At 42.7% G+C, this 13,081-nt stretch overlaps 1 protein-coding gene across 3 annotated transcripts in view; it reads right to left on the reverse strand.

Annotated features, from left to right (window-relative positions):
- Window positions 1–467: 467 nt before the first annotated feature.
- Window positions 468–13,081, reverse strand: part of FNIP2 (folliculin interacting protein 2) — a 57,496-nt gene continuing 44,882 nt past the window's right edge. For all 3 annotated transcript variants that reach the window (XM_044300036.1, XM_044300028.1, XM_044300022.1), the window contains 4 exons: window positions 12,520–12,676; window positions 11,341–11,541; window positions 6,578–6,693; window positions 468–4,473 (listed from right to left, as the gene is read on the reverse strand). In XM_044300036.1, the coding sequence (XP_044155971.1) occupies window positions 4,395–4,473; window positions 6,578–6,693; window positions 11,341–11,541; window positions 12,520–12,676 (553 nt within the window). In that variant the 3' untranslated portion in view covers window positions 468–4,394. The remainder of the gene's footprint in view (window positions 4,474–6,577; window positions 6,694–11,340; window positions 11,542–12,519; window positions 12,677–13,081) is intronic.

The following is a 13,081-nucleotide window of genomic DNA, read 5'->3' on the forward strand; positions in this document are numbered from 1 at the left end:
ACTGAAAACATAGTTATGAGTGTGGTGTATTCATAATCAAAGTGCCCGCTGCCCCAGGAGTCTCCCTGCCATCCTCATAATGATCGACTGGCTGCTGTGATTGAAAATCACTGAGAAGGGCAAAGGTAGCGCTTCCCCCAGGATATACACCAAACTAAGTATCTGCTGTACTCTTTGATTGCTCCTATTAGCCAAACGGTCCAATATTTTTGTATCCCGTTATGGTCAACAGAAAAGAAGACCTGTCCCCATACTATGCTGCTGTTACTTATGATGATCTCTGATGACAGATCTACTTTAAACAGGATAGAGCTATGCTGCATCATTAAATATATATAAAAATTTCACATTTTCATCCAGTCTCAGCTGTCATGACAAACAGAGCTGTACTAAGGCATCATGCAATGGCCACTGTGTTCTGCATTACAAAGCTGCAAGGATAAAAATATGATGCACACCACAAAGCAAACAATTTATAGTCAAAGGTTTATTGCACAAAATTTCACATAAAATATTTAAAGATTACATCAGTAAAATAAAAGCAAATATTCCCTAAATTTCACCTGACAACTGTTCAGTATGTTGAAGTGCTAAGATCAGGTGTTCCAGATGCACATGAGAAATTAACGAACGGTTCCTAATGTATACACGCACACATACATTTTTTATTTATTTATTTTTTTGCTACAAAAAAATCCTACGTTTTTTTTTTTTCTCCTCCCCCTGCGGCTTTTGTGCCCTGCATTTCATAGATCTTCAGCTAACATCGGGAGCAGGCGTTTTTACAGAACAAAATGGGAGGTGCCAAAAAAAAAGTCAATAAAAAACACAAAAGTGCATAAAAACTGCACCAAAAAAAAAAAAACTTGGTGTGAAAGTGTCCTAAATAAAACTCACTCTGCCTGGTAAAATCACTGCTTTCAATAAACCCTGATTTTATACAACAGCTTTAAAATGAAAATATTTTAAAAAAAATATGGAGTTAATCTTCACTACCAACAACAACAAAAAGTGTAAAACGACATCTAGGTAAAAAATAAAATAAAAATAAATTCAGCTTCAACACTGGCAGCAGATTAAGACTTGTACGCAGATCTTCAGTTTTTACACTTAGTCTCCATTAATTCCATGTCAAAAAGCACATGTGCGCAATGATATGTAAGCAACACATACAAGGTAGAAGCACAATCTACTTTAATACTGACAATAAAACTATTAAAAATATTTCTTATTTAAAGCAAGGAAAAAAAAATTCTATAAAAATTCTGGGGGGTAAACATAAAAAAATAAATCTAGCATACATAGCTAAGTGGGTAGTGTATTCTCCCCCAACTTGCACAACACAAGAAAACAAAAAAAAAATTTCAAGAAAAAAAAACACAAACTTGCTCGCCACGCCATAGTATGCATTTTTCTATTTTAAATAGACAGAAAAAAAGACTTCACACAAAAGAGCCACAGTCCTAACAATTGAGGTAGAAACGTGAAGAGAAGACAGCGAGTACGGTCTGGATAATTAGTGTCATTTCTAATTTGGTCTATAATCTTCTACAGAAGACTTCGTATTCGTCTGGGAAAATACTCAAGGTTTCTCGAGGAGTCTTCTGTGCTGCACATCTATTCCCCATGGGTAACAGGTTTGTTCATCAAAGTAAAAGCCAGATCCAGTATGAAAGCAGTGGTCAGTGATAGAAGTAATGATATGCTACATCAAGTACAAGCTTCTGTACTTTGAAGAAAGAAGAAAAAAAACTAAAAACATAACTGATTATTTTTTTTCTAATGCTGCACTGGTGAGGGAAAAATATCTGACCTAGTCATAATTCAATAACAATCCACTGATTACTTGCATATTGCAAAGGGAGCACTGCCAGACGTAGAGCTTATAAAAAGGTGCTGGGTGCAATGTAGACTGGCTACCATCTCTGATCACACATTGTATATATGTAGTGGAATATGCAGTGAAATTCAGCTTCACATTACAGTACAGCTGAAGGTCTAAGGCTACTCCGGTAGAGAAGAGCCTGCTGGAGTCCTCCAGATGCGGCATTACCGGGTAGTGCTGCCCGCCCGCCAGACCCCTTTGACTAGAATGGGATCCGGCAGCTCCCCGGCAAATATGCACGCAACTTTATCTGGCCAATTCCTGGCATTTTCTGCCAAAACAACCTGCCAGAGAGCTGTGCCGCACATGTGAAAGCAGCCTTAACCACCTGAATGCACAACGGAGGCCCTATCTGTTGCAGAAATGCCATGGAGATTATCCTTTGCAATACAACAAAATCAACAAGTATCACAGGGTGGAATCTGGTGTGGATTTGTAGGCTGGTTGATCAGCATATTACTGTATACATACGGAATTTGTGGACCTGGCCTTAAATGAATAAATATTGTGGATTTTTTTATTTTATTTTTACCAAAAAAAAAAAAAAAAAAAATAACTAAACAAAAAGAAATTATATTTGGTTGATGGCTCACATTTTCTTTTCAGATGGTCAAGACCGCACATGGGCAGTTGGGCAACCAGCTACATACAGTAGGTTCTACTATAGCACTCAGCACACATACTGTCCCTCCCCTTTGGCAGTGATGACTTGTTCCTGATTCTTTCCCCCAACTCAACCAGAAATTTCTCTTCCATACATCCTTCCTTTCTCTTCCAATATGCCGTTTCATACAGCACACAGGAGAAGAGATTGTAAACCTGTATCTCCAGTGTAAAAGCGTGATCACTACTGGTGTCATATGTACCATGTATGACACATTTCCAGACTGAAGGATGGACATACCCAAAGGGCTCATCTGCAGGGCAATATAGGAGAAGAAAAACCTTTTCCTTTGTCCTTCTAAGATCTAGTCCAATATTTACCACAAAAGTCCATGGAAGGGAACTCAAGCCTCAAATACAACCATAGTAGAGGGTTTGCATGCGAGTCAAGTATGTAGGTTTCATTTGAAAGTTCCTTGAGACTACTAGTACCATGCAAACAATTATAGCATACACAGAGGAGCGTGGCCTATAAAGGAAGACATTTACAACAGGCCATAATGCTTTTTTATTTTTTAAATTCCTGGCATAAATTTCTGATTGGTCACTGCTGAACGTGGCTTTAGTTAAATCCACATCAGCACTAATCTGTACGTTCCTCCCCTTGAATGGCTTCTATTATCAGCACCAGTCATGTGTTAATGGGGTAAAGTGAGGGCAAATGGCTAGGATTTTGCCATCAAGCTATGATCGGTGGGACTGAGCCCCACCAATTTTGAGAATAAAGGGGCCACAGCGCTGCATTCCCTTCTAGGATTTCTCTGCGGAGACCACCCAGCTGTACAGAGATTTGCAGCACAGCCCCATTCAATCTGCAGTTCTGTACAGCTCGGTAGTCTCCGCAGAGAAATCCTAAAGGGGATGCAGCACTGTGGCCCCTTTATTCTCAAAATTGGTGGGGCCCAGACCAAAAACAAGCTAGAATGGGGCTGTGCTGCAGTACACGTCACAGACGAGTGGCCAGGAGAGTCATCATGCCAGGAAAACCTAACAGACACAGGGCTACATTCTCAGGATCCATAGAGATCAGACCCCCACTGATCATAAAGTAATAGCATAGCTTAGCCATACACCATAACTTTATAAGATGAGAATATTCCTTTGAAAGGGTGGTGAATTTTTAGAAATCTGCTCAAGTAAAAGGACCCTTCGAGATGCCCTTAAATAACTATTATTTCTCGACACCCTCCCCTCCAAGTGCAGTAAACAAAACATAAAAATTTTCCAGTGCAGTTTAGAATTCAAATCTCAACATGGATTTGTTGCTTATGGGACCATATGGGCCATGGGTACCATTTATCAAGAACAACAACCAGGAATGTACCCTCTAACTGGTCAGCCAGTTCCACGTCAGGACGTTATAACGTTTCCTTGGAATATATCCAGCAGAGCATGCTGGGACTTGTAGTTGTGGGATAGTGGCGAAATGCAGGAGAATAAGCAGAGGGGATTGTTTGGGGTGTTATGCTTGTAAGACTATTCACTGTGTATATAGGCACCAGGTCATATCCTATAAAGGCCATACAATAGAATTACATGCCGAATTCTCCACATCTTCCTGTTCTACACGACATTGGTGGAAAGATTTCCAAAAAAAAAGTGACTGTCCAGACATCAGCAATGAAGAGTTTAAGTATTTCAAAGTTTTCCCAAAATGCTTTACTGTGAAGCGACAAAAAGGCCACTGGGGATGGCAGAATGCCTTCACGTCATGTAAACTTTAAAAAGTGCCCCCATTAGGATGCAGGGGATACAGTTCAGAAGAACAGAGGCGTCAGGTCTCCCCTTTTCCAGAATGGTTGTTTCTCCTCCGTAGCTTATGGAATGACCGAATGTACGATGCAGCTTATAAAAGGATTTGGGCAACATGAGGAGAATGGGTACTTGCCACGGCCGCCAACAAAGGCAAGTCATTGGATTCAATCCTGAATGGGAAACAGAATGCAGAGGACACCAGTTACAAGAATGTCCACATTACACAGCACACACACACAAATCAGCAACCGCCAGCTGTTCAGCGACTACAACTCCCAGCATGCTCCATTCAGGTGTATGGGAGTTACAAGAACAGTCACGCAAGCATGTATTCTGAGAGTTGTAGTTTCACAGAAGCTAGAGTGCCGAAGGTTGCTGACCGATTAGTCTGTGTTCACATCATGGCACACATTTGGTGCATAAAAAAAAAGCAAGTGAAAAACTTTCTGATGTAAACTCAGAACCCATAGCCCAATGTATGTAACTGAACACCAATCGGCTGCCAGACATGTACTGTATACTTTTAGGAGTGCCCATCTGTATTGAAAAGATTTTCTTACAGTGAAATAAAAGGGATGGCGGTGCAGACCCCAGAGCAGGCTTATGGACGCCTATCGGCATATACATTGGCAGTTTATTCTGGTGAAGTGAACAGTGGCTTAAGGTGTATGGCCAGCTTAGGCTACTTTCACACTTGCAGCAGAGTGATCCGGCAGGCAGTTCCATCGCCTGCAAAACGTATGCCAACTGATGGCATTTGTAAGACTGATCAATCAGAAAAATACATTGAAATGCCGGATCCATCTTTCCAGTGTCATCAGGCAAAACGGATCCGGATTCCAGTATTTTGAATACCGGATCCTGCACTAATACATTCCTATGGAAAAAAATGCCGTATCGGGCATTCAGGCAAGTCTTCTGTTTTTTTGGCCGGAGATAAAACCGTAGCATACTCTCCATTCAGAATGCATGGGGGTATAACTGATCAGTTCTTTTCCGGCATCGAGCCCTTTTGACGGAACTCCGTGCCGGAAAAGAAAAACGCTAGTGTGAAAGTAGCCTAAATGGGGTTTTCCAGGACTTGGGAAGAGCACTGCAGCCTCTTCATCTTGTGATGTCACATCCATCAGTCACATGTCCTTCTGCAGGTCAGTCCCTTTCAAGTGAATGAAACAGAGCTGCAGTACCAGGCACAGCCACTAGACAATGTACCACCCTGGGCCTGGTTGAAGAGGCGAATACTTTTACCTGATCACTGGGGCCTCTTCTACGGGCTGTTTAAATGGGTTTTCTGAGATTTTGTTACTGATTACCTATCCTCAGGGGAGGTTATCACTATCTGATCCGTGGGGGTCTGACACCCAGTACCCCTGCTGATCAGCTGTTTTGGGAAGGCGCTGCGCCCCTGTGAGCACCGCGGCCTTCTCGCAGCTTACCAATCACAGTGTCGTACATTATATAGCGGCTGTGCTTAGTATCATGCGCAGCCCCATTCACTTCAATGCTAATCCAATCAGATTCCACCTTTCATTTTTCAAAAGGAGCTGTAAAAAAATGAAAGGTGGAATCTGACTGGTTGTTATGGGCGGCTAAGCCACATTTCCTTTACACCAGTTTTGATAAATCTCCCCCTAAGCGTTTTAACTAAATGAGTTTGGTAAAAATGCTACCAGCTATCTAGGAGGTCATTCAAGACATATATTAGCATAAAACATGAGACAACCTTGAGAAAAATAAAAAAGATACAAAATTGAATACAAATAACACATAAAAATAGATCATAGCTAGCTACAGTATATCTGATAGTCACATAAAAATCCAGACAGTTCTCATATGTACAGTGTCCATATTCATCAGACCGCTGGACTGATCAAAGAGCAATTACTGAAGAATATATGGGGAGGGCACTTTGTTTATGTACCCATCAGTTATATTGATAGCTATTAGCTCTTTTATTCATTTTGTATTTTAGCCATTTTCCCCTCAAGTGGCCATCTTTGGGCTTTATATTTCACACTAAATGTCTTGAGTGACCTAAATGATCAGCTTCATTCTCCAAAGCGGTGCTCTTGAGTCTGCCTGACTGCATGTTGGGAGTGGTAGTTTTATAACAGCTGCAGACACTGGTGACCAATTTTCTAAAAAGACCTTTACATTTATTTTAATTCCTCCTATAAAGACTGTTGTAGCAATGACATAATGACGGTAGATATTCCAGAGATGTCCTGTGATCATGGGTTCATTAGCTTAGACCACTTCAGTGGAAACACTCACCCCAACACGATTCCAAGCTCTTTCACATGGACTCGGGTGTGTCCCCTCAGGTACTCAGAAAGCATTTTACTTTTCAAGTACAACTCTTGTAGTTTGTCCTCTAGATGCATCACACACTAAATGGGGTGGAAAAAAATATATATATTTAAAATTTGGTTTAGGTCTATCACTAAATAAAAGCAAAATGTAATGATTTAATGACTTCTGAAACAATATGTACAATAATCTACACCACATACAAGAAATCAGAATATACGGTAAATGGCAGCTAAACATGTAGACAAAGCTAATGTTAAAGGGAACCTGTCATGTTGGACCCCATGTCTCAGCAGATTTATATATAGTTTTGTGGGGATTCGGGGGCAGACTGGAGCCTACAGTGGCCCTGGAGGTGGGGGGAGTAAAAGTGGCCCCATGTTTTAGGGGGTCCAAATTGACATAAGGTGGGGCAACACAAGTAGGCATGGTCAGCAATTGCATAGTGCAAAATACTGTCCCAGCAGAACCAAATACCACAGTGTAGCACAATACACTGCCCAAAAGCTGTCCTCATTGGTGGTCAACTAGAGCTGCCATTTTCAGCCTTCATCCTCCAGTTGTCTCAGATTAAGATATGGAGCCAGGAGATTAGGAGGTACGATTTGGGCCACAGTAGTTAAATTTATTTTTATTGAAAACCATATGCATTTGAATATATGCACTATGAAAAAGTTACATTGAGCATATGCAATATGCGAAAATTACAAAATTACATATTAAATCAGCATACATAAAATAGATTCAACAATCATCAGATGAATGGGGTAGGGGGGGGGGGGGACAAGACAAAGGATCCAGGGGGGAGGGCGAGGAGGGAAGGGATTGATCTAGTAATCCATACAAGATATAATTGCAGTCAGACTAGACAGGATACTTTAGGTAGTAGAACCTGAGGACAACCAACCCGAGAAACCTGGAGATGCACGAAACTGGTACCAGGCCTCCCATTGTTTAGAGTGAGCAACTCCAAGACCCTGGTCTTCTGCACCCAACTCTTCCAGGCGTGCCAAAGAATCTAAAGCACCCACCCATGTGACTCTGAGGGGGCTATCTGGTGATCGCCAAGCTCTGGGAATTATTTGTCGCATTGCTATGACAAAAAAATCTAAGGATACCCTTCCTAACCATCCTAATTCTGCCCAGAAAAACTGAAAGGAGAGCTATCTGGGGTGACATAGGAACATGGATTTTGTATAGATATTCGTATAGCTTGAAGATGTCGTTCCATAGTGTTGCTACTCCCGTACACTCCCACCAGATGTGCAACATAGTGCCCCTATCTTTCGAACACCTCCAGCACGTGTCTGGCACCGAAGGATAGAACTGGTTAAGCTTAACCGGAGTCCTATACCACCTAGACCAGATCTTATAATTGAGTTCCTGAATCTTACAGGAGATCGAAGACTTATGGATGAAGAGGAGAGATCTCTTCCATTGAGCAGGTGTAAGAGGATATCCCAGTTCAGATTCCCATGAAAGCATAATTTTCTTAGTTGGGGCAGGGAATTCTTCTGTGTCATCCCCGATCTCTCCCGAGTTCAGAATGGCATATATAAGAGATATAGGATGCACAGGAGCAGAAGTAGCTAGGCATAATTTCTCGAAATGAGATAATGAGGACTGTAGTTGCATACCGGGTGCCAGAGATCCAGTGAAACTGCGCAATTGTAAGTAGTGAAACCAACGCCCAGGTGAGTCAGGGATAATATGGCCTAAATCTTTAAGATCTTTAATCCCTCCAGCCGAATATATGTCTTTGACCCTGATCTGGGGCCTGGAGTGTAAGCCGAGAGCCGGTAGAGCTAACCGTGTGGCTGGCATCAACGGATGTCTTTGACCCTGATCTGGGGCCTGGAGTGTAAGCCGAGAGCCGGTAGAGCTAACCGTGTGGCTGGCATCAACGGATGACCAGATATGTTTGTGAGAGGGCCGAATATATGTCTTTGACCCTGATCTGGGGCCTGGAGTGTAAGCCGAGAGCCGGTAGAGCTAACCGTGTGGCTGGCATCAACGGATGACCAGATATGTTTGTGAGAGGGCCGAATATATGTCTTTGACCCTGATCTGGGGCCTGGAGTGTAAGCCGAGAGCCGGTAGAGCTAACAGTGTGGCTGGCATCAACGGATGACCAGATATGTTTATGAGAGGGCCAGGGATTGTAGCCAACCGGGTCGTGGAGGCAAACTTGGTCCAAATGTGTACTAGAGAAGATAGAAAAGGTGACGACCTTTGAATAGGCATCTGGGTCAGTGTATTTGTCGGAAACCAGAAAACGCTTGGAATAAGGCCAGGAGCTAGAGCGTGTTCTAATTCAACCCAAAGCTTTCCCTCAAGATTATGGATTAGGTCAATCACGCAATTGGCGACCGCCGCTCTGTAATATGATAGTAAGTCAGGCAATCCCGTGCCTCCATGTTCCCTGGACCTGACCATAAGATTGTAGCTCAACCTGGCTTTGGATCTACCCCATATAAAACGGGAAGCGAGTTTCCTTAGACGTGCAAAGTAAGAGGCTGGGATCCGACAGGGGATTGTCTGGAATAAATAAAGAAGTCTGGGCAGAACGTCCATTTTTAAGGTGTTTATTCTGCCAAACCACTAAACATTTAAAGCTGACCAAGCTTGTAAGTTATTTTCAATGGTGTGAAGTATAGGGAGGTAGTTGAGCTTGAACAAGTGGGAAGTGTCAGAGGAGACGTAAGTTCCCAGGTGTTTAAGCTTACTTGGGGCCCATTTAAAAGCGAATGCGTCTTTGAGTGCAGTAACATCTCGAGAGGGGAGAGAGATATTTAAAAGTTCAGACTTTTGGACATTGACCTTGAAGTTGGATAACATCCCAAAAATCCGAAATTCCTTCAGTACCGAGGGGAGACCAATTCTAGGGGCTGTTAAGTACATCAAAAGATCGTCGGCAAACAGTGACAGTTTATGTTCTATATTGCCAATGTGTAGGCCTCTAATTGCATCATTGGCTCGCAAGGCATTCGCTAGGGATTCCATAACAAGAATGTAAAGAAACGGGGAGAGAGGACATCCCTGCCGCGTTCCATTTGATATAGAGAAGGCATCCGACAGGACACCATTGACACGCACCCGAGCAGTAGGGCCAGAGTATAAGGCCATGATTCTATTTATCATCCTGGGACCCACCCCAATATGAATCAAAGTCCTTTCCAGGAAGTGCCAACTGACCCTGTCGAATGCCTTCTCCGCATCCACCGAGAGAAGACACATGGGGATCTTTAATTGTTTAGCTTTAGAGATCAGACTTATAGATTTGATGGTGTTGTCACGGGCCTCTCGCCCTGGAACAAATCCCACCTGAATACAATTTCGGTATGTGGGGGTGTAATCTTAAAGCCAGTATTTTGGCAAATATTTTCAGGTCGATGTTAAGAAGGGAGATGGGCCTATAATTGGAGCAAAGGGAATGGTCCTTGTCTGGTTTGGGGATGACCGAAATATGTGCTTGTAGGGTTTGAGAGGGGAAGGGGCATGTGGCGGATATAGAATTAAATGCATCTAGGAGTATGGGGGCCAGATCCTCCGTAAAGTATTTATAGAAACGAGCGGACAACCCATCCGGGCCGGGGCTCTTCCCATTCTTGAGATCCTTAAATGACGTATAGAAGCTCTGATGAAGAAAAATCTTCCTCCATACCAGTAGATGCATCGTCCGGGAGAATCGGGGGACCAAATTGAGATAGATAATTTTGCACGTCTTGGGATGACGATCTCCGGACAGATGTATGTGTGTGATCTAAATTATATAAGTCCGAGTAATATGACCGGAACTCACGGGCAATTTCAAGTGGGGCGTGTATCTGGCCCCTCGAGCCTATGTTTAATGAGGGGATGTGTGTGAGAGGAATACGTGGATGTAAAGCTTTCGCCAGCCATTTACCACATTTGTCGCCAAACTCGTAGTAACCTCGCCACAGTAGTTAAATTTAGGAGGACATGTGTTTTCACTGGGCAGGTACATGAGTATGTGCATTAATTACCACTGAGAGCTCTTTATGTACCCGGCCAGCAACAGAGAAGGACATGGGCAGCCCCTTGAAATATTTCCCTGTAGGGTCTATGGCCAGTCCGCCCCTGTGACGGACATATCTGAGCATGCACATTGAAGGGCAGCCGGATCACTGATAACTCCACCTACCTGACTCCTAAAACACAGAACGAGCAGAGATTTAAATATATTGCCTGCAGATAGGACTGAATTTAATGGGGACAGGTTCTCATTAAGACTAGCATCATTCATACTGCTTCAAAAAGCTCAATAGAGGTTTCCCTCCTAAATAATTGATCTGCCAAATCTCATACTACACACAGCCCGACATGGGGAGTGCCATGATGAGAGGGTGCCCACACTTTCTAATGAAAAGCACATTATAAGATGGAGCTATGCCCTGGAGTCACTTTAGGCCACAGTTTACAGATCCGCTTTATCGGCAACTTTCTTGTATTTGTCAGATACCTAAATCACTATCTTCATGAGGCAAAGGAAGAACAGGAAATTAAAGAAGCACTCCAGCAAAAGAGTGCCTTGTGTCTACCCGATTTAATCGAGTTACCTACAGATCTATTGTTATATAAGCGCAAGTCACAGTGCCCATCTTGAAGCCATAAAAATAGAGATCAATTACTAAGTCTGCAATAAAAGACCCCAAAGTGCATAAGGTCCGATACTGGCAACTCTTTCTGACCAGCGGAGTACTTACAAACACAGGGGGGGTTCTCAGCTTGTGAAGCTGTAAAACAGATTGAAGCAAACTGCACACTTGACTGGACACCAAGACTTCTGTACCAAGCTTCATGCTGTCCGTGGTGGTCTTCTGGCTGCTGACAACCTGCACACTGCATTTATCCGTGTCTGCCACTATGCACACGGCTTCTGCAAGGGGCTCATCCAGGACAGGGTGCTGGAACCAAAGACAACGGTTTTAACTCCTCGGCTTAACGCTTATTTTATACATATGCAGAAGATATATTCACAAGCTTTTTTTTGGTATGCTAATAGTTATATTACAGGCATTTTTAGAAAAGAGGCAGAATGGATTAAATAAATAAATAAATAAATAAATAAAAAATTCCACAAGGATAACTTACTGATCCATCACAAGTGCAGTGACCACAGTTTACCGCTTCTTGGTGATTTCCACCTCCTGGTCCCATCTTGACACACAGGAGATGCCCATTCAGCGTGCGTGCATTTTCTGCATGTCAAGATGGAACGAAATTAAGTGGAAACCAGCGGGAATGGCAACTGTGGGAATCGGTAAAGTGAGAAATGCTTAATTTTTATTTATTTTTTACCCATACTGTCCCATGTTTTATATGTAAATGTTTTATTCTGCTTGACAACCACTTTAATAAACTATATCTATCACACACACTCTCTCTCTCTAAGGCTACATTCACATTTGCGGGCCGCTCTCCAAGGGCTGTTTCACACGAGCAGATGCCGTGCGTGTCATCCACAGTGTAAATGGCAGCCAAGCCCCTCTCCGGACAGCAGAGACACAGAGCAGTAACATGATTGATAATGCTCCATGCCTCTGATGTCACCGTGATTTTGTAGTAAAAAGGTAACAGAGGAATGGAGCATTATCAGTCATGTTAATGCTCCGTGTCTCTGCTGTCCAGAACAGGGCTTGGCTGTCATTCACGCAGCGGATGACACACACAGCATTTGCTCGTGTGAAAGAGCCCCAACTCTCTCTCTCTCTTTATTATGTCACTGCACAATTATTTGGAACAGAAACTATTCCACTCAAATAAACTGATGTTTTAGCCCATATTGACACGAACATTGTGGCTTCTGTTCATTTCATGCAATGCAAGTGTGAACAGAGCCTTATTTTGGGGGCAATGTCACCTGACAGTATGCACCAACATACGTGGGTTGAGTGAGCCAGGCTGGCCGTCAAGCATGGCTTCAGCTTCTCAGTACTTGCAATCCCATGAAGCACCATATCAGGCATATATGTGGAGCAGTAACCACCAAACAGAGACCGCCCAAAGTTTTTAACACTTGGGCTGCTGATGACTTCAGATCTAGACGAGGAAAAAAAAAAAAAAGGGTTAAATAAAATCTACAACCTCCCCAACACTGTATGAACTATGACAGAAGACATGATCTGCTTTACAGCAAGTGATTTTCAGAAGGTTACACCTAACTGAAGGATGGCTTCAAGTTCAGCCAGGTTTCAAGAGCCAACATAATGCAGTCTGCTGCACTACTATTTAATATATAAAAAACATAAAAATTGTTTCACAAGGTTCCCATTTATATATTTTTTTTTTATATAATTAGATGTGGTCCATCAGGAACCATAAGGCAATAAATCCATAACTGCTCCTGCAATTACAGAAGCCATGGCTCCAGTGCGAGGAATGCTAGTTCAGCTCAGTAGGAGCTTTATTCACCTATACATGGGATTGGATCCAACACCAACTGGA

This window comes from Bufo gargarizans, chromosome 1 (genome assembly GCF_014858855.1).
Source record: "Bufo gargarizans isolate SCDJY-AF-19 chromosome 1, ASM1485885v1, whole genome shotgun sequence".
Lineage (NCBI taxonomy): Eukaryota > Metazoa > Chordata > Amphibia > Anura > Bufonidae > Bufo > Bufo gargarizans.